The 22,451-nt window shown below is 48.6% G+C and overlaps 1 protein-coding gene across 1 annotated transcript in view; it reads right to left on the bottom strand.

The window, feature by feature from the left end:
• LOC122923467 overlaps positions 1 to 22,451 on the bottom strand; it is a gene marked incomplete at its 3' end in the record, with an annotated part of 213,657 nt that overhangs the window by 161,708 nt on the left and 29,498 nt on the right. Inside the window, exon 4 of the mRNA XM_044274276.1 lies at positions 4,058 to 4,120. Within this exon, the coding sequence (XP_044130211.1) occupies positions 4,058 to 4,120 (63 nt within the window). The remainder of the gene's footprint in view (positions 1 to 4,057; positions 4,121 to 22,451) is intronic.

Here is a 22,451-nt window from a genome sequence, read left to right as displayed (position 1 = left end):
ACCCTTTGGTCAATGAAAGAAAAAGTCACAATGGTCACAGAAATAACTTTAATCTGACAAAAGTAATAATAAATTAAAATTCTATAAATGTTAACCAATGAAAGTCAGACATTGTTTTTCAACCATGCTTCAACAGAATTATGTAAAAAAATAAACTCATGAAACAGGCATGGACAAAAATGATGGTACCCCTAGAAAACACAGAACATAATGTGACCAAAGGGACATGTTAATTCAAGGTGTGTCCACTAATTAGCATCACAGGTGTCTACAACCTTGTAATCAGCCATTGGGCCTATATATATGGCTCCAGGTAATCACTGTGTTGTTTGGTGATATGGTGTGTACCACACTCGACATGGACCAGAGGAAGCAAAGGAAAGAGCTGTCTCAAGAGATCAGAAAGAAAATTATAGACAAGCATGTTAAAGGTAAAGGCTATAAGACCATCTCCAAGCAACTAGATGTTCCTGTGAGTACAGTTGCACATATTATTCATAAGTTTAAGATCCATGGGACTGTAGCCAACCTCCCTGGACGTGGCCGCAGGAGGAAAATTGATGACAAATCTAAGAGACGGATAATCCGAATGGTAACAAAAGAGCCTAGAAAGACTTCTAAAGAGATTCAAGGTGAACTTCATGCTCAAGGAACATCAGTGTCAGATCGCACCATCCGTCGTTGTTTGAGCCAAAGTGGACTACATGGGAGACGACCAAGGAGGACACCATTGTTGAAAACGAATCATAAAAAAGCAAGACTGGAATATGCCAAACTACATGTTGACAAGCCACAAAGCTTCTGGGAGAATGTCCTGTGGACAGATGAGACAAAAATCGAAGTTTTTGCCAAGGCACATCAGCTGTATGTTCACAGACGAAAAAATGAAGCATATCAAGAAAAGAACACTGTCCCTACTGTGAAACATGGAGGAGGCTCTGTTATGTTCTGGGGCTGCTTTGCTGCGTCTGGCACAGGGTGTCTTGAATCTGTGCAGGGTACAATGAAATCTCAAGACTATCAAGGAATTCTAGAGAGAAATGTACTAGCCAGTGTCAGAAAGCTTGGTCTCAGTCGCAGGTCATGGGTCTTGCAACAGGACAATGACCCAAAACACACCGCTAAAAACACCCAAGAATGGCTAAGAGGAAAAAATTGGACTATTCTAAAGTGGCCTTCTATGAGCCCTGACCTCAATCCTATTGAGCATCTTTGGAAGGAGCTGAAACATGCAGTCTGGAAAAGGCACCCTTCAAACCGGACACAACTGGAGCAGTTTGCTCATGAGGAGTGGGCCAAAATACCTGCTGAGAGGTGCAGATGTCTCATTGACAGTTACAGGAAGCGTTTGATTGCAGTGATTGCCTCAAAAGGTTGCGCAACAAAATATTAAGTTAGGGGTACCATCATTTTTGTCCATGCCTGTTTCATGAGTTTATTTTTTTACATAATTCTGTTGAAGCATGGTTGAAAAACAATGTCTGACTTTCATTGGTTAACATTTATAGAATTTTAATTTATTATTACTTTTGTCAGATTAAAGTTATTTCTGTGACCATTGTGACTTTTTCTTTCATTGACCAAAGGGTACCAACAATTTTGTCCACGTCTGTATCTTGGATGCCTCAAGACTGAAGTGGTGTAACCTTCTGGATAGGGAACGGGTGGTCCCTCAAGAACGCATATTAATTTCCCTGTCACGTATGCAGTGCAGGTGTACCTCACACCAAAAAATGGGTATATGTCACGCACCGAACAAACAGACAGATTGACTATTATATTTTTGTAACACCGAAACTAATTCCCATGTAAATATGACAAATCCATATATAATAACATTATCAACCAAAAGGAATATATGGATACCCACTGAATCACATGAAATAATATACCAATGCAAGATGTAATGAAACCATACACAATTTTATTATAATCACAGTAATGCACACGATTGACAAAACACAAGGTTAAAAACGCAATAAAAAAATAGCACTGGGGCTGGTGGTGCATGATTGGTGGGCCAAAAAGTAAAGTGCAAGTGCAGAAGTGCGATCAGCAACAAAAATAAATAGAAAAATCAATATCTTTACCAACAGTAATGTAATCACTGAATTGGTAAATGGAGAAAAAAGAAAGACATACACCAAAACAGTGTGTACCACTGGCGCCACAAATGTGGCACACAAAGGGCATATGATCATACAGTATAAATAATCAAAACTAAATGAAGCTATATATGAAGTTAGTGACATATAGAAAAAAGACAGTGAAAACAATATTGCAGTATATACTGACCACAGTTTAGAGCACAAACCATCCAGGCACCACCAGTCCACTCCCCGACGCGCGTTTCGCGTGCTACTTTTTGTTTTTAACTTTGTGTTTTGTCAATCGTGTGTATTACTGTGATTATAATAAAATTGTGTATGGTTTCATAACATCTTGCGTTGGTATAATTCATGTGATTCAGTGGGTATCCATATATTCCTTTTGGTTGATGATATTATATTTTTGTTTCAGGGGTACAAAGATGGTGGATTGCACCCACCAAAAATCGCTACTGGTTACCCACAGAATTAACAGCCAGATTAATTATGATATTTCTGTGTCAGGGGGGCAAAGATAGTGCATTGTACCCACACAAGATCCCTATAGGTCACCCACAGAATTAACAGCCAGATGAGATTCCTAACACTCTCCCTCACTTCAGCTTCCTGTCCCTGCAATACTCAGAGATGATGGGCGGGGCTACACGTGATCCAGCTTGTATAGAGGCTGGCTCACATGACACACCGGCCAATCACAGCCATGACATTACTAGGCATGGCTGTGATGGCTTCTAAGTGCCCACAGCTTAAAAGCTTGTTGATTGGCTGCCCTGCAGCCTTTCAACAAGCTTTATTAAATACCCAAACACCGAACTCGAACCCAAACTTTTGCTGCAAAGTTCGGGTTCGGGTCCAAGTACCCGAAATCGCAAAATTCGCTATGACCCAAACTTTGCAGTTCGGGTTCGCTCAACACTAAATATAATCTAAATCAAAGAGTTTACTGAACCTGGATTTTCAAGTACACACATGATTTAAAGGGAGTCTGTCACCCCGATTTTGGACCATTGTCTACAATATTACATGAGTAGTAATGCAGATATGGAGTCCAGATAACTATTTTTTGTTTTTCTACTGCCCCCCATTTCCCTGAAGTCAGCACTCAGAGCTGCGTTGAAATACACTATCAGGGCTGCCATGCGTGTGCACATGAGTCCTGACTCCTCTCCACTATGTTACAACAGAACAACAGTCCAGACTGTGTATATCAGTGCAGCTTTGAGTACTGACACAGGAGGAACTGGGGGCAGAAGAAAAGTAAAAATTTGTGATCTGGACTTCTTATCTGCAGTTCTACTCATGTATTACTACAGATAATATAGTCCAAAATTGGGGTGACAGATTCCATTTAATGATGATATCTCTGGACTAGAAAAGTAGTGATATTATTCTTTAGCATATGCTGTAGCATCAACAGCTGAAGGAAATTGAAGTAACCTGTGTTAAAGGGGTTGTTTCACTTCAGAAAATGACATTTATGATGTAGAGAAAGTGAATGAATATAAGCCACTTACTAATATATTGTGCTTGTCCATATTGTCTCCTTTGCTGGCTTGTTGCATTTTTCCATTGCATTATACACTGCTTCTTTCCAGTGGTTATGACCACCGTGTAGCAGGGATATGAAGTGACAGTGAAGGGGAGCTGTTGCGCATGCATGTCTATGTGCGCTCCCACAGTCCCGGACACCAGAGAGAGCATTGTTTTTTCTGGATTGCAGGGTGGTTGTAACCCCTAGAAACGAGCAGTGTATAAATGTGATGGAAAAATGCATTAAACCAGCAATGGAGACAATATGGATAATTACAATACATTAGTAAGTGCCTTATATTAACTTTGTCTACTTGATAAATCTTGTTTGCTGAAGGGAGACAACATATTTAACTAAAAATAGAGAAGTATTACAATAACAATACAATAAGTATTATATGTCTGTGTATCATCCTTACCACATCTGGAAGTTGATTAATAGTTTCTCCAAGCTCTTCAATGGCTGGATCCCCAGTAATATCCTATCATAAAGAAAATGTTTTTTTGTTAGTTAAGCAGCTTTTCCAGGAATACAGTACTGTACGTCATATTATGTGCTGTTTACTGATGAAAGTCGATTCATGCTGAGCAGAAATGATGGCCGCCAATGATGTTGGAGACGTCAAGGAGAGCACTTCTGTATGCATTAGCCACTGTTGTCATCGAGGTTGCATCATTAGGGAACGGCTGCTGGTGTCATGGTGCAGTCTGGGTAGTAAACTCCACATGAACACAGGGGGGAAGACAAGAGGTACCAATCTTGGATACTAGGGAGAGGGGAAATGTCACCACCTAGTGAATCCCTACCCTGAGTCCTGACTACTATCAGTATGAACAGACCTCGAAGGTAGGAAAGCTCATACGCAGGAACCAGGAATCTGACCCTAAGTGGCCCTGGAAATAGTGTCAGGACAAAAGACGACCTGTTTCTTTCCCAGTTGAAGGAACAGGAGGCTCCCTCAGGCCCAATACCAAAAAGACAGGGGAATACAACAAACAAGAAATAGGGAAAAGGACACTTAACTCCGAAGAAAGTGGACGAGCAGGAACTCAGAGGAGTACCAAACACCAGAACGTTCACAACCAGAAAAAGCTATCAACTGCATAGTATGATGGGTGAGACCAGACTAAAAAGAGGAGTGGAAATTACCACTTAAGCTACACCTGAGACAAGAGGTGTGGTCATAACCAGCAACAACACAGAAACAAGTGAAACCAAAGATGCTGTCAGATCACATCACGTGCAGCCAGTCTCTTAGATCTTCTCACCCCTGTCATGGGAGAGACCGTGACAGCTGGAGACTGGGGTACCTCAAATGGAGTAGCTTGCACTTTCTCCAGACCTGAATGCCATTGAAAACCTACGGGATCAGCTGAGTCGCCATGTAGAGGCTCATAACTCTGTACCCCAGAACTCTCATGACCTGAGGGCCGACCTTCAAGAACAATTCAAAGCCATGCCTCAGCAGACAATAGGTCGACTTGTGAACATCATGAGATGTTGTTGTCAAGCTGTAATTGATGCTCAAGGCCACATGACAAGTTATTGAGACATTGAATTTTTTTTGGGGGGGGGGTATACCCACCACTGTTGTTGGCTTTTTTTCAATAAGTTGTTTGAGATGAGGATATCACCATTGCATGGTTCTACTTAAATGCCCTACTTTCATGATATACATGTAATATCAATGTAGCGTCAACTTTTTATGTTTTCCATAAATTTCAACCAAAGCCAAATATTCCTAACTTTTTGTAAGTAGTATATATATCAAATATCCAGTGATTGATTTTGTTTCAATAACACTTAAAACAATTTGTGGCACTAGGAAGGCCAAGCCAGCCTGCATAGACATAGCGCGCAAGCGCAAACAACAAAGCATGTTTACCACTATAAGAAACAAGTGCTCTGACGCATTACAAATATTTAGTGTGCAGGTACAAGGTCTTCACCCCAGCAGCGCTTTCTCGGAGAAGGGTGAGTGAGACCAACTCCATTAATAATTGAATTTCTCTCCACTTCATTGTGGTATTGCTATCTTGGAAAAACAACAACATCCACTATTGGAGGAGTGGAGAGAGTGATCTGCTGTTGGGGCCATTCACAATCTATTATAATAGAGCAAAGTTTTCAAAAAATCGATTTGGATGCTTCCCCGAATTTTTCCCAAAAATTTGCTTAATTCCAGCCTGCTGGGAGAGTGTATCTTGGTGTACATCACTGTGTATCGCAGAAATATGCATAGCTAATCTTTTCTGGTAGTGAAACAGTTACTGTGCATCAGGCAGGTTACAGGCATCACTCTCAGGCCCCTTTCACATGGGCGAGAATTCCGTGTGGGTGCAATGCATGAGGTGAACGCATTGCACCCGCACTGAATCTGGACCCATTCACTTCAATGGGGCTGTGCAGATGATTGGTGATTCTCACGCATCACTTGTGAGTTGCTCCAAAGACAGGATCCGTTGTGTTTTCCATTTTTCAATTCTTCTGATAGATCAGAAGAAGAGTACAAAACTGTGATGTCAACAAGGCCAAACAAGGATACTAGGGCCCCGTCACAGAGTGGGGAGGGTGGCAACAGCATGAGGAGTCAACATAGTGGCCCAGTCACAGAGTGGTGAGGATGGCAACAGAATGAGCCATCAACATAGTGGTTCAGTCACAGAGTGGTGAGGATGGCAACAGAATGAGCAATCAACATAGTGGTTCAGTCACAGAGTGGGGAGATGGGGGACAACAGCAGTGGCAATAACAGCAAAAGATGGTGGCAGTAGGAGAAGATGGCAGCATAGATAGCAGGTGTGTGGCATCGGGTGGCTGGCAGCATCAGAATAGTGGCTGAAGCACGTGGTCAGACGTAACAGGCGATTTTTCACGATGCTATGGTGTGGCAGTACACGGCAGTCAGAACATTACTGCCAGAATTATCTAGTCTAATGCATCAGGAACTGGTGTGTGGAAATTCTGGCTGATCCATGCCTGATTATTCTTTATAAAGGAGTTCTCTTTGGGGTAACTATGACACTACTGGCTGGGCAGAAAAGCTTGTCCAGGGAAAACTCGGCCAGTTGAGGTCACACTTCAAGCTTAGCTGCTCAGTACTCCAGGGGATCTTGAATCTGGTGTGACAGGTAGGGATGAGCGAACCCGAACTGTATAGTTCGGGTTCGTACCGAATTTTTGGGTGTCCGTGACACGGACCCGAACCCGAACATTTTAGTAAAAGTCCGGGTTCGGGTTCGGCGTTCAGCGTTTTCTTGGCGCTTTTTGAAAGGCTGCAAAGCAGCCAATCAACAATCGTCATACTACTTGCCCCAAGAGGCCGTCACAGCCATGCCTACTATTGGCATGGCTGTGATTGGCCAGTGCAGCATGTGACCCAGCCTCTATTTAAGCTGGAGTCACGTAGCGCCGCACGTCACTCTGTTCTGATCAGTGTAGGGAGAGGTTGCAGCTGCGACTGTTAGGGTGAGATTAGGCAGTTATTAACTCCTCCAAAAGACTTAAGTCAGTGATCGATCTACAGCTGTGGATCATTGAACTGCTGCTATTCAATTGCTCACTGTTTTTAGGCTGCCCAGAGCGTTTTTCATTCACTTTTTTCTGGGGTGATCGGCGGCCATTTTGTGTCTTGTGGTGCGCCAGCACAAGCTGCCACCAAGTACATTTAACCATCAATAGTGTGGTTATTTTTTGGCTATATCCTACATCAGGGGCAAGCTGTCACCAAGTGCATTTAACCATCAATGGTGTGGTTATTTTTTGGCTATATCCTACATATGGGGCAAGCTGTCACCAAGTGCATTTAACAATCAATAGTGTGGTTATTTTTTGGCTATATCCTACATCAGGGGCTTGGCTGTGCTTGCTATTTTATTGAGGGGTGAAATACAATTGCCAAAAAAGCAGTACCCTAAATCTGGTGTTTCAGCTGTGGCCAGCCAATTGTAATACTGTCTGCTGTCTGGCAAAGCACATTTTTTGTTCTGGGTAGAAATACAATTCCCAATTTCGCAATTCTCTAAATTAGTGGTTTCTGCTGTATCAGGCCTACTCTAAATCTATCCCTAAAAGGGTATATTAGATTCTAGGTGCAGATAGGGTCATTCTCAATAACTTCACACACGCTACTGTGCAATTCCAAGTCTAATTCTGTCTGTAAACGTATACCTGTCACCCAGCGCCTAAATAATAGGCCTCAAATTTATATTCATCTAAATCTGTGGTTATTGCTGTGGCTGGGCAAGTTATTTAGTGTCCGTCAAAGCACATTTTTTGTTCTGGGTTAAAATACAATTCCCAATTTAGCAATTCTCTAAATTAGTGGTTTCTGCTGTATCAGGCCTACTTTAAATCTATCCCTAAAAGGGTATATTAGATTCAAGGTGCAGATAGGGTCATTCTCAATAACTTCACACACACGCTACTGTGCAATTCCAAGTCTAATTCTGTCTGTAAACGTATACCTGTCACCCAGCGCCTAAATAATAGGCCTCAAATTTATATTCATCTAAATCTGTGGTTATTGCTGTGGCTGGGCAAGTTATTTAGTGTCCGTCAAAGCACATTTTTTGTTCTGGGTTGAAATACAATTCCCAATTTAGCAATTCTCTAAATTAGTGGTTTCTGCCGTATCAGGCCTACTTTAAATCTATCCCTAAAAGGGTATATTAGATTCAAGGTGCAGATAGGGTCATTCTCAATAACTTCACACACACGCTACTGTGCAATTCCAAGTCTAATTCTTTCTGTAAACGTATACCTGTCACCCAGCGCCTAAATAATAGGCCTCAAATTTATATTCATCTAAATCTGTGGTTATTGCTGTGGCTGGGCAAGTTATTTAGTGTCCGTCAAAGCACAGTTTTTGTTCTGGGTTGAAATACAATTCCCAATTTAGCAATTCTCTAAATTAGTGGTTTCTGCTGTATCAGGCCTACTTTAAATCTATCCCTAAAAGGGTATATTAGATTCAAGGTGCAGATAGGGTCATTCTCAATAACTTCACACACACACTACTGTGCAATTCCAAGTCTAATTCTGTCCGTAAACGTATACCTGTCACCCAGCGCCTAAATACTAGGCCTCAAATTTATATTCAGCTAAATCTGTTGTTACTGCTGTGCCTTTATTAGTGTAATACGGTACCTAAATAGATAGCCAGATAGTGTTAGGTGTCTGTAAAAAAAAGCCCTGAATTTGACGGAGAGGACGTGGCCGTTCTGCCACAGCCACACGTCCTAGTGTACCAACTACCTCAGGTCCCAGTAGCCGCCAGAATTTACAGCGATATTTGGTGGGGCCCAATGCCGTTCTAAGGATGGTAAGGCCTGAGCAGGTACAGGCATTAGTCAATTGGGTGGCCGACAGTGGATCCAGCACGTTCACATTATCTCCCACCCAGTCTTCTGCAGAAAGCGCACAGATGGCGCCTGAAAACCAAGCCCATCAGTCTGTCACATCACCCCCATGCATACCAGGCAAACTGTCTGAGCCTCAAGTTATGCAGCAGTCTCTTATGCTGTTTGAAGACTCCGCTGGCAGGGTTTCCCAAGGGCATCCACCTAGCCCTTCCCCAGCGGTGGAAGACATAGAATGCACTGACGCACAACCACTTATGTTTCCTGATGATGAGGACATAGGAATACCACCTCAGCACGTCCTTGATGATGATGAAACACAGGTGTCAACTGCTGCGTCTTTCTGCAGTGTGCAGACTGAACAGGAGGTCAGGGATCAAGACTGGGTGGAAGACGATGCAGGGGACGATGAGGTCCTAGACCCCACATGGAATGAAGATCGTGCCACTGACTTTCACAGTTCGTAGGAAGAGGCAGTGGTGAGACCGAGCCAACAGCGTAGCAAAAGAGGGAGCAGTGGGCAAAAGCAGAACACCCTCTGGGACCGAGCACCCCAAAGGCAGCTTCAAGGAGTTCCCTGGCATGGCACTTCTTCAAACAATGTGCTGACGACAAGACCCGAGTGGTTTGCACGCTGTGCCATCAGAGCCTGAAGCGAGGCATTAACGTTCTGAACCTTAGCACAACCTGCATGACCAGGCACCTGCATGCAAAGCATGAACTGCAGTGGAGACTGTTGGTATTCAGGGAAACAAGGGGGTTAGGATAAGACATACCTTCAGGCCCCCATAATCCATTTATCCTAAAAGAAAAGGACACGGACACCGCTCAACTGTTTAAACTCTCTTTTACTGGGTGATTGTCGGCCACAGCTCACAGTATACAGGTACATTTAAACTCCTCCTCCAACCACTCCTTCTGTGCGGTGTGCCAACCCCTGGACACCAGAGGGCACGTGCGCCAAATTAGCTCCCATCATGCTCCTGTTCTCTACATTGTCACCAGCTGTGACTTCCGAATTCCGCACCAACTCAGGAACCTCGAAAAAAGAAAAACAACATGACCAACTAAACACAAGGCAAACCAAAACCATCACAGGGGAGGGAGGGCGGGCCAGCTTGCCTTCTCCGAACAAAGGAAGAGGCAGGGGCAGAAGGGGGCGTATATATAACCCTTGCCATCACCACCTCCCCTTCCTGCTTCTTGGCAATACCACCCTCCTTTAACCCTTCACACTCCATTCCCAGCACCATTAACCCTGCATTGCCCAAACCTGCCATAAGGAAGAGCAGGGGCCTGCTTATAACCTGGGAAGGGATGAAGGGGCCACCATCAGTCCCTCATCACCCTCCCTAAACTGTCGGGTGCTCTCCAGACTGTTGGTATTCAGGGAAACAAGGGGGTTAGGATAAGACATACCTTCAGGCCCCCCATAATCCATTTATCCTAAAACAAAAGGACACGGACACCGCTCAACTGTTTAAACTCTCTTTTACTGGGTGATTGTCGGCCACAGCTCACATTATACAGGCACATTTAAACTCCTCCTCCAACCACTCCTTCTGTGCGGTGTGCCAACCCCTAGACACCAGAGGGCACGTGCGCCAAATCAGCTCCCATCATGCTCCTGTTCTCTACATTGCCGCCACGGAGGAGGCCGATTATACAGGACTCCGACCACCACCCAGCAAAAAGAAGCCCTGCTCAATGCCATCTTGAAGGCCAGACAAAAATATATCGAGACCGATCTCCGTCAGGTGTACTCCATCCAGCCTCATCAAAGCCCTGTTGTCTCCTTCCAATTGCCGATGACGAACCGTGACACCACCCTGAGAGCGCACAAAGCGTGAGATACGGGCATTCAAAGTTCTCCGGCACCTCTCCAGTGCCTCACCATCCCGAGCCCCATGCCACACTACTCGGGGCACCACCTCCGACCACACGATAACCAACTCTCTAAAGAAAGCCGGGAACCTCTCAAGGTCAGAACGCATGAGCGCCATCAACTCAGTAAGCCATAGGGCACAGAGATCGTTTCCGCCCACATGGATCACCAGTATTACCGGCCCCACCGACCGGAGACCCAGCTCAACCACCTCAGGCAACAGCTGGGACCACTGAAGGCCCCGTATCCCCTTCCCAAAAACTTCTACTTCCCTGAATCCAAGGCTCCGACCTCCAGGCCATCGTTCCACCCGCTGCGCAGCCCAAAATATATAAGAATGGCCCAACAGCCACACCACCGGACGAACAGTACCTAGAAGAAATAAATATGAAAAACAAATCCACCATGCAGACATAAACATCAACACAAACATGATCAGTAGCCTCCTGCCCAATGAACATATACTCCACCTTCGCACGCCGTAAACTCTATATATATATTTTTTTTTGTATCTTTCATTTTTTTTTACTACATATCACATCAGCAAACTGAAGAACTCAGACCAGCAAATCCGGACGAATATACCGCGCAAAGCAGGCAGATCGCCACCTATCAATACGCATCACCTCAGATTCGGATAAGCCAGCCCTAGCCGCTTCCGTAGCCGCACCTATACGAAAGGAATGAGTGCCAAACTCACCAGGCTCCACCCCCGACTGCCTCAAGCAGCTGCGCAAAACTGAATAAAACTGGAACTTCGTAAACGGAGATCCATCCGCATGCGCAAGAACATTCAAACCACCCATCCGAACCGCCATATACTCCCCCACCAGCCTAACCGGGCAAGCTAACCCCGCAACCGGCAATATTGGCAGCCACGCCCCTTTCCCCAACTGGTCGGTCTTCGACTTCTTAATACGGACTCTGAGAGTATTGTTACCAAGTACCACATCCGATTCCGACAAACCCCCAGGCCTAGCACTCGAAGGAGCCACCAGCTCACCCACCCTCAGAGCCGCAAAGAAGGCGAGACAGAAAATAGCCGCCACCATGGAACCCTCGAAAGCTGACGAGCAAACAGTCCCGCAACACTCAACCAACTTGCAAAGCAATGTAAAAGAAATAGGCCGTCTACTATCCTTAACCACATACTCCCTCTGCCATCCCTTCATAGCCTGCTTCACCACAAAAACCTTCGTCACATCCGCCCAGCCACACAATTTAAAGTAAAACGCTACCCCTGCCAAACGCCGCGGCGCAACAGGGGCTGAGACCCCCATAGACCTCATCCTTAACATCCACTCCACAGTCACCTCCAGGCGAACATCATCCCTCTCAGCCACATTTCTTACCCCACTCACAGCCAACCAGTCAGCCCAGGCCTTACCATGTGCCTGCCACGTCACCGGCGACACCGACGCACTCACGAGGGATATCAGCTGCTGGCTACCAGCTGCCACAGGAACTGAGGGCATACCAGCCCATCCGATTGGCCCTCCAGAAGAAGCTCCCGAAACACCTGACAATTGAAGCGAGAAAGAGCATCAGCGACCCGATTGTCGACCCCCGGAACATGCCTGGCCCGGAAGTAAATGTTACGCTCCAGACAACGGAGCACCAAGTGCCGCAGCAACGCCAACACCGGGAGGGACGAGGACGACAAACAATTAATACATTGAACAGTCCCTAAATTATCCGACCAAAAACAGACATGCCGGTTTGCTAAATGGTCACCCCAGATCTCTACCGCCATCACTATAGGGAACAGCTCCAGCAGAGTCAGATTCTAAACAAGCCCCAAGGCACGCCAATCCTCCGGCCAGGGGGCTGCACACCACTCCGTACCCAGTATCGTACCAAAGCCACAAGAGCCAGCCGCATGAGACCACAACGCCACTTTCGAGTTCGAAACCACATCTGCAATAAAGCAAGTATGCCCATTGTAGGCACCCAAAAAGGAACTCCACACCCTCAGGTCCGCCTTCATCGAGTTCGTAAGCCGAATGCGATGGCGAGGGGCTCGGCCTCCACGCGTCGCCAAAGATAGGCGCCGCGAAAAAACCCGACCCATAGGCATAACCCGACACGCAAAACAAAGCAAACCCAAAAGGGACTGGAGTTGCCACAAGGTAACCTTCCGCACCACCAAAAAACCCTCGATCAACCCCGCCAAGGTACTCAACTTGTCCGCAGGGAGCCGAAAAACCATAGCAACCGAATCAATTTTGATCCCTAAAAAGGAAAGACAAGTAACTGGGCCCTCCGTCTTCTCGACCGAAATAGGAACTCCAAAGCGAGCCGTTAACTCCAAAAACGTGGACAGCAAGAATCGACAGCCGTCACCCTCCTGCGAACCCACAAAAAGGAAGTCGTCAAGATAGTGAATCACTGACGACAACCCAGACTCAACCCGGACAACCCATTCCAAGAAAGAGCTGAACATTTCGAAGTAATGGCACGAAATGGAGCACCCCATAGGTAGACACATGTCGTAATAAAAAAGGCCCTTGAAACAACCCCCCAGCAAATGAAAACAGTCAGGGTGAATGGGCAGCAGCCTAAACGCAGATTCAATATCTGACTTCGCCATAAGGGCACCCCGACCCGCCTTACGCACCAACGCCACCGCCCTATCAAAAGATACATATGTAACAGAAGCCTCCTCAGGAAGGATAGCATCATTTACAGACATACCACGGGGATGAGACAGATGATGTATGAGGCGAAATTTTCCTACCTCCTTTTTAGGGACCACACCCCATGGCGAAACCCTCAAATTAGAAAAAGGCGGGGCCAAAAAGGGGCCAGCCATCCTACCTGCCGACACCTCCTTCTGCAACTTAGCCTCCGGGACTCCCGGGTGTTCCCTTACAGACTTAAGGTTATCAGCGTAAACCGGAAGCCGACTAAGAACAAACGGAAAGAAAAAACCTTCAGAAAAGCCCTCAAACAGGGTCACAGCAGCCTCCTTATTGGGATACCTGCTTAGCCACGGCGCCATCTCTACCACGCTGACTGGCGTCCTTGGGCTCAAAGGCCGAGGGGGTTCTACCGGGCCTAACCTGGGATCTGGTACACCTACCCGCTGCGTGAGGGCCGCCACAGGCCGAGCATTCATGCTTGTACTTACACAAACCGGCATATTTTCAGAAACCCTTATTGAACAACCAGCACGCGCCCGGTCGTCTAACGGCCACTGGCCCCTGGGCTGTTGAGGCCCCAGCACCAGCGGCCGCCCCTGGAAAGGAAGGAGGGCGCTGTGACACCATCAGGCGAAGCCACACATCCGTGGCCTTCACTCCCCAACCCAGCTCCGGATGAAGCGCCAAACGCCTCCTAAACTCTTCATCATACCTCCACCATGCGCTACCACCGTGAGCCTTATGCGCACTATAGATAGTGTCTAAATATATGAACAATTCCGCACAGCGCTCAGGATGCCGCTGACCCATAACGCAACCCAAAACCGCAAACGCCTGCAACCAATTGTTCATAGTTTTGGACACCTTCACCCTCCTATCATAAGGCTTATCCAAGAAACGTTTCTCCCTATCCACCGTGTGCTGGTCAACCGATACAAGAGACCAAATGTCCACATACTGGTTGGACCAAATCTTCTCCCGTACCGCCTCCTCTAAATGCGAACCCAAAGGGCTAACCCCGAAGAAAAAATAATCTTTATGCACACCCCCAGCACCGGAGGGGCCCGATCAGATGCGGACGAGGCCTTCCTCAAATCAGGCCCCGGAGCCGCCGCTGCCGTGACCAACTCCGGCGCAACCGCGACCGGTGGTGCGGGGGGCAACAAGGCCGGCAATTTGTCCAATAAGGACTTCAATAACACTTCCAAACCCACAGAGGACCCACCAGCCCCCCACGCCCCAGCATATTGGTACTCACCAGCAGGGGAAGGTATCGGCGCGGCCAACGCAGGTACAGGCACGTCATTCCTGTGAACTGCCAAATTCACCAGGCTAGAGGCCCTGGACAGCTCAACCGGGACCGGCCTGTCCCGCCGGGAACGCAGTGTCCGAACAGACTCCCCTGAGGCGCCCGATGACCCATCTGAGGACGACGGGGAGCGCCAACGAGAGGATCTGGACCGCCTACTGTGCCTAGAAGACCGGGAACCGCGCCGCGAACGACGACTACGGCTGCCCCGTCGGCCCCTGCCATCAACCGACGAGGAGGGGGACACTGACACCTCCCTGCACCTGCGTGAGTGAACAGTAGGGGGAGGAACCGCAAGTGGCTGAGGTAGTGGGTGGGAAAGGGGCAATTGGGAAGGGGCCAACACAGGTATAACCCCCGCGGCAGGGGCAGAAAGTGCGGGCACCTGTGGAACTGACCCCACACCACCAGACAAAAGGAGCAAGCCATCCCCCTGCATAGGCACAACAGGAGGGGGAGGAGGAGGAGGGAGAAGAGGGGCCTGCTGAGAGTCCGGAGGGGTTAATGAGCGATCCCCGTCCTCCTGGACACTATTATGAGACCCCATGTTGCCAAACCCAGCTGCTCCCCACACCGCCAAACACTGGGACTGGAGCGGCACAGGAGGCGGAAGCGGAAGGGGCGGGGCTACCTACCGCCGGCGCGAAACCACCCCCGGCCGCCGCACAGAGGCTGCGCGCCTGCGCAGAGGCTGCGCGCCTGCGCAGAACAACCGGAGCTAGAGCGGCACCCAGGGAGGAGGGGGGCGAGTTTCCCAGAGGCACCGGAGGCCGATGAGTACGACCGGAACGCCGCCCGGCCGGAATCTCAAACGGGGCAATGGGGGGTGAACCAGCCACCTGCGGTGCAACCACCGCAGCAGTCAACACGGGCGCATGAGGGAAAGAGGAAGCAGGAGGGCTCAGGCCGCTCAGAAACAAGCGCAGCCAACCCTCCTCTTCCTCACTAAACCTCGCCAAGAGAGCATCCCGCAATTGAGCGTCTCCTGCAGCCATACTCTTGGGGGACAGGCAGCTAGCAAACCTACCAGCTTGCCTTCTCCGAACAGAGGAAGAGGCAGGGGCAGAAGGGGGCGTATATATAACCCTTGCCATCACCACCTCCCCTTCCTGCTTCTTGGCAATACCACCCTCCTTTAACCCTTCACACTCCATTCCCAGCACCATTAACCCTGCATTGCCCAAACCTGCCATAAGGAAGAGCAGGGGCCTGCTTATAACCTGGGAAGGGATGAAGGGGCCACCATAAGTCCCTCATCACCCTCCCTAAACTGTCGGGTGCTCTCCAGTAAACATCTTAAAAACAAGGAAGTCACTCAGGCTCCCTCTGCTACCTCTTCTGCTGCTGCCGCCTCGGCCTCTTCTGCTGCTGCCGCCTCGGCCTCTTCCTCCCCCTCTGGAGGAACGTTGGCACCTGCCGCCCAGCAAACAGAGGATGTACCACCAACACCACCACCTCCGTCACCAAGCATCTCAACCATGTCACACGGCAGCGTTCAGCTCTCCATCTCACAAACATTTGAGAGAAAGCGTAAATTCCCACCTAGCCACCCTCGATCCCTGGCCCTGAATGCCAGCATTTCTAAACTACTGGCCTATGAAATGCTGTCATTTAGGCTGGTGGACACAGACAGCTTCAAACAGCTCATGTTGCTTGCTGTCCCACAGTATGTTGTTCCCAGCCGGCACTACTTCTCCAAGAGAGCCGTGTCTTCCCTGCACAACCAAGTATCCGATAAAATCAAGTGTGCACTGCGCAACGCCATCTGTAGCAAGGTCCACCTAACCACAGATACGTGGACCAGTAAGCACGGCCAGGGACGCTATATCTCTCTAACTGCACACTGGGTAAATGTAGTGGCGGCTGGGCCCCAGGCGGAGAGCTGTTTTGCGCTACAGCGTAACTTCGGCCTTCCCGCTCACCACCTCATATGCGACATGCCCACCAGGTGGAACTCCACCTTGCACATGCTGGACAGACTGTGCGAGCAGCAGCAGGCCATAGTGGAGTTGCAGCTGTAGCACGCACGGGTCAGTCGCACTGCGGAACAGCACCACTTCACCACCAATGACTGGGCCTCCATGCGAGACCTGTGTGCCCTGTTGCGCTGTTTTGGAAGAGGAGGTGGCCCAGGAGGAGGAAGAAAGGGGGTCATTTTTAGCACTTTCAGGCCAGTCTCTTCAAAGTGACTCAGAGGGAGGTTTTTTGCAACAGCAGAGGCCAGGTACAAATGTGGCCAGCCAGGGCCCACTACTGGAGGACGAGGAGGAGGTGGAGAAGGATGAGGATGGTCACAGCAGGGATGGCACCCAACGCAGCTCGGGCCCATCACTGGTGCGTGGCTGGGGGGAAACGCAGGACGATGACGATACGCCTCCCACAGAGGACAGCTTGTCCTTACCTCTGGGCAGCCTGGCACACATGAGCGATGTAACGGACCGTTTCAGCAGACAAGGGGTTAAAATCCGTTTAGGCGATATGCCCCTTTCTGAGAGACAGACACAGCTACTGCAGAACACCAAACTCCCGAACTGGATACAAAATAGCACTCCAAACTGGAACCTCGCAAATAGCTGCCGGCAGACGAACAGGAAAAGCATACAATCGGCTTACACTCCTGGCAATCAGTCTCTAACAGCATAAAGGGAATCCCCCAATAACGAGACAAGGCTCTGTGTTGAGGGTCAAGCAGTGCTCTGATGTGCTGGCACACCCATCCTGGTTTTTATTACAGTTTTGCAAATACAGAACAGATACAACACATCCCCACAATGCATCATGGTTTCCTCCTCTCTGCCCTAGAGACAACCGAAGGCAATCCAATTATCTCTCAGGACAAAAGGAGATCACCAATACACATGTGGAGACAAGAGGACAGACATCACCATTTAAACACACAATGGCACACCCCCACAGCAAACACAGACATTTAACATATCCCCAGATAGCTCAAGTCTGAGTGCATATCATTAGGTGAATGGCACTCAGAATACACGAATACAATAATATTAGCTATCTGGGTGCCCTCACATAACATACAATTTAACCGAACGCATAATAACATAAAATACGATTCTACAGACAGATTTATGCTGTGCGGCCGGTCTGTCTTCTCCTTTAAAGTTACTATGGGCCATAATCCTGAGGCAAGAGGCCTTCAAACAGCCCCCTCCAAAACACACAAGCGACTACATGCTGCAGTGCCTGCGCAACGACAGCAGAGTTGCCCACTTTTAACGTGTGCGGACTACTGGGTTGCCACCCTGCTGGATCCACGGTACAAAGACAATGTGCCCACCTTACTTCCTGCACTGGAGTGTGATAGGAAGATGCGCGAGTACAAGCGCACGTTGGTAGACGCGCTACTGAGAGCATTCCCAAATGTCACAGGGGAACAAGTGGAAGCCCAAGGCCAAGGCAGAGGAGGAGCAAGAGGTCGCCAAGGCAGCTGTGTCACGGCCAGCTCCTCTGAGGGCAGGGTTAGCATGGCAGAGATGTGGAAAAGTTTTGTCAACACGCCACAGCTAACTGCACCACCACCTGGTACGCAACGTGTTAGCAGGAGGCAACATTTCACTAACATGGTGGAACAGTACGTGTGCACACCCCTCCACGTACTGACTGATGGTTCTGCCCCATTCAACTTCTGGATCTCTAAATTGTCCACGTGGCCAGAGCTAGCCTTTTATGCCTTGGAGGTGCTGGCCTGCCCGGCGGCCAGCGTTTTGTCTGAACGTGTATTCAGCACGGCAGGGGGCGTCATTACAGACAAACGCAGCCGCCTTTCTACAGCCAATGTGGACAAGCTGACGTTCATAAAAATGAACCAGACATGGATCCCACAGGACCTGTCCATCCCTTGTGCAGATTAGACATTAACTACCTCCCCTTAACCATATATTATTAAACTCCAGGGCACTTCCTCATTCAATCCTATTTTTATTTTCATTTTACCATTATATTGCGGGGCAACCCAAAGTTGAATGAACCTCTCCTCTGTCTGGGTGCCGGGGCCTAAATATATGACAATGGACTGTTCCAATGTTGGGTGACGTGAAGCATGATTCTCTGCTATGACATGCAGACTAATTCTCTGCTGACATGAAGCCAGATTCTCTGTTATGGGACCTCTCTCCTCTGCCTGGGTGCCGGGGCCTAAATATTTGACAATGGACTGTTCCAGTGTTGGGTGACGTGAAGCATGATTCTCTGCTATGACATGAAGACTGATTCTCTGCTGACATGAAGCCAGATTCTCTGTTACGGGACCTCTCTCCTCTGCCTGGGTGCTGGGCCTAAATATATGACAAAGGACTTTTACAGTGGTGGGTGACGTGAAGCCTGATTCTCTGCTATGACATGCAGACTGATTCTCTGCTGACATGAAGCCAGATTCTCTGTTATGGGACCTCTCTCCTCTGCCTGGGTGCCTGGGCCTAAATATATGACAATGGACTGTTACAGTGGTGGGTGACGTGAAGCCTGATTCTCTGCTATGATATGCAGACTGATTCTCTGCTGACATGAAGCCAGATTCTCTGTTACGGGACCTCTCTCCTCTGCCTGGGTGCCTGGGCCTAAATATCTGACAATGGACTGTTCCAGTGTTGGGTGATGTGAAGCCTGATTCTCTGCTATGACATGCAGACTGATTCTCTGCTGACATGAAGCCAGATTCTCTTTTATGGGACCTCTCTCCTCTGCCTGGGTGCCGGGGCCTAAATATCTGACAACGGACTGTTCCAGTGTTGGGTGACGTGAAGCCTGATTCTCTGCTATGACATGAAGACTGATTCTCTGCTGACATGAAGCCAGATTCTCTGTTACGGGACCTCTCTCCTCTGCCTGGGTGCCTGGGCCTAAATATATGACAATGGACTGTTGCAGTGTTGGGTGACGTGAAGCATGATTCTCTGCTATGACATGAAGACTGATTCTCTGCTGACATGAAGCCAAATTCTCTGTTATGGGACCTCTCTCCTCTGCCTGGGTGCCTGGGCCTAAATATATGACAATGGACTGTTACAGTGGTGGGTGACGTGAAGCCTGATTCTCTGCTATGACATGCAGACTGATTCTCTGCTGACATGAAGCCAGATTCTCTGTTATGGAACCTCTCTCCTCTACCTGGGTGCCTGGGCCTAAATATCTGACAATGGACTGTTACAGTGGTGGGTGACGTGAAGCCTGATTCTCTGCTATGACATGAAGACTGATTCTCTGCTGACATGAAGCCAGATTCTCTGTTACGGGACCTCTCTCCTCTGCCTGGGTGCCTGGGCCTAAATATCTGACAATGGACTGTTACAGTGGTGGGTGACATGAAGCCAGATTCTCTGCTATGGGACCTCTCTCCAATTGATATTGGTTAATTTTTATATGTTTTATTTTTATCTTAATTCATTTCCTTATCCACATTTGTTTGCAGGGGATTTACCTACATGTTGCTGCCTTTTGCAGCCCTCTAGCTCTTTCCTGGGCTGTTTTACAGCCTTTTTAGTGCCGAAAAGTTCAGGTCCCCATTGACTTTAATGGGGTTTGGGTTCGGGACGAAGTTCGGGTCGGGTTCGGATCCCAAACCCGAACATTTCCGGGATGTTCGGCCGAACTTCTCGAACCCGAACATCCAGGTGTTCGCTCAACTCTAGTGACAGTGTGCACACCAAGTATGCCACCACCTGCTGGTTCAGGTTCTTCTCCATGTCCTGCTGCTGCTGGCTGGTTTCTTTAGTTGGGGGGTGAAGAAACATGCTCATCAGAGACACATTTCAGTGGTTCTTATGTGATTAAGAATGCCTTCCTGGACTTGCATTAACTGAATGGTCTGCCTTAGTACTGCTTGGTCTGCAACATTCCAACTCGCTAGAGTTCCACCTTATATATGATGGTGCATCTGTATGAGCAGTGTAAGGCCTCATGCACACAACAGTTTTTTTTCACGGTCCGCAAAAACGGGGTCCGTGGGTCCGTGATCCGTAACCGTTTTTTCGTCCGTGGGTCTTCCTTGATTTTTGGAGGATCCACGGACATGAAAAAAAAAGTCGTTTTGGCGTCCGCCTGGCCGTGCGGAGCCAAACGGATCCGTCCTGAATTACAATGCAAGTCAATGGGGACGGATCCGTTTGACGTTGACACAATATGGTGCAATTGCAAACGGATCTGTCCCCATTGACTTTCAATGTAAAGTCAGGAGTCCCTTTACTTTCACACTTGTGTTCATAATGCAGACGGTGGCTCCGTTCAGAGCGGATCCGTCTGCATTATATTGTTAAAACATTTCTAAGTGTGAAAATAGCCTCAGACAGATCCGTCCAGACTTTACATTGAAAGTCAATGGGGGACGGATCCGTTTGAAAATTGAGCCACAGTGTGTCATCTTCAAACGGATCCGTCCCCATTGACTTACATTATAAGTCTGGACGGATCCGCTTGCCTCCGCACGGCCAGGCGGACACCCGAACATAACTTGAAGCGTCCCCATCACCATGGGAACGCCTCCACGTTAGAATATACTGTCGGATATGAGCTACATCGTGAAACTCATTTCCGACAGTATATTCTAACACAGAGGCGTTCCCATGGTGATGGGGACGCTTCAGGTTAGAATATACTGAAAAACTGTGTACATGACTGCCCCCTGCTGCCTGGCAGCACCCGATCTCTTACAGGGGGCCGTGATCAGCACAATTAACTCCTCAGGTGCCGCACCTGAAGGGGTTAATTGTACTATCATATCCCCCTGTGAGAGATCAGGGCTGCCAGGCAGCAGGGGGCAGACCCCCCCCCCCTCCCCAGTTTGAATATCGTTGGTGGCACAGTGTGCGCCCACCATCGCCCCCCCTTCCTCCCTCTATTGTTATAAATCATTGGTGGCACAGTGTGCGCCCCACATCGCCCCCCCCCTCCCTCCCTCTATTGTAATAAATCGTTGGTGGCACAGTGTGCGCACACCATCGCCCCCCCCCCTTCCTCCCTCTATTGTAATAAATCGCTGGTGGCACAGTGTGCGCCCACCATCGGCCCCCCTCTCTCTATAGTAGTAACAACCATTGGTGGCAGTGTGCGGCCTCCCATTCTCCCCCCCCCCCATCATTGGTGGCAGCGGAGTTCCGATCGGAGTCCCAGTTTAATCGCTGGGGCTCCGATCGGTAACCATGGCAACCAGGAAGCTACTGCATCCCTGGTTGTCATGGTTACTTAGCAATAGTACAATTGTAGAAGATTCATACTTACCTGCTTGCTGCTGCGATGTCTGTGACCGGCCGGGAGCTCCACCTACTGGTAAGTGAAAGGTCTGTGCGGCGCATTGCTAAAGAACTGTCACTTACCAGTAGGAGGAGCTCCCGGCCGGTCACAGACATCGCAGCAGAAAGCAGGTAAGTATGAATCTTCTACTGTTGTACTATTGCTAAGTAACCATGGCAACCAGGGCTGCAGTAGCTTCCTGGTTGCCATGGTTACCGATCGGAGCCCCAGCGATTAAACTGGGACTCCGATCGGAACTCCGCTGCCACCAATGATGGGGGGGGGGGAAATGGGAGGCCACACACTGCCACCAATGGTTGTTACTACTATAGAGAGAGGGGGGGCCGATGGTGGGCGCACACTGTGCCACC

The sequence above is a fragment of the Bufo gargarizans genome, unplaced genomic scaffold, assembly GCF_014858855.1.
Source record: "Bufo gargarizans isolate SCDJY-AF-19 unplaced genomic scaffold, ASM1485885v1 original_scaffold_1621_pilon, whole genome shotgun sequence".
Taxonomy (NCBI): domain Eukaryota; kingdom Metazoa; phylum Chordata; class Amphibia; order Anura; family Bufonidae; genus Bufo; species Bufo gargarizans.
Note: the sequence above shows the minus strand (reverse complement) of the source record. Positions and strands in the feature narration are given on the sequence as shown.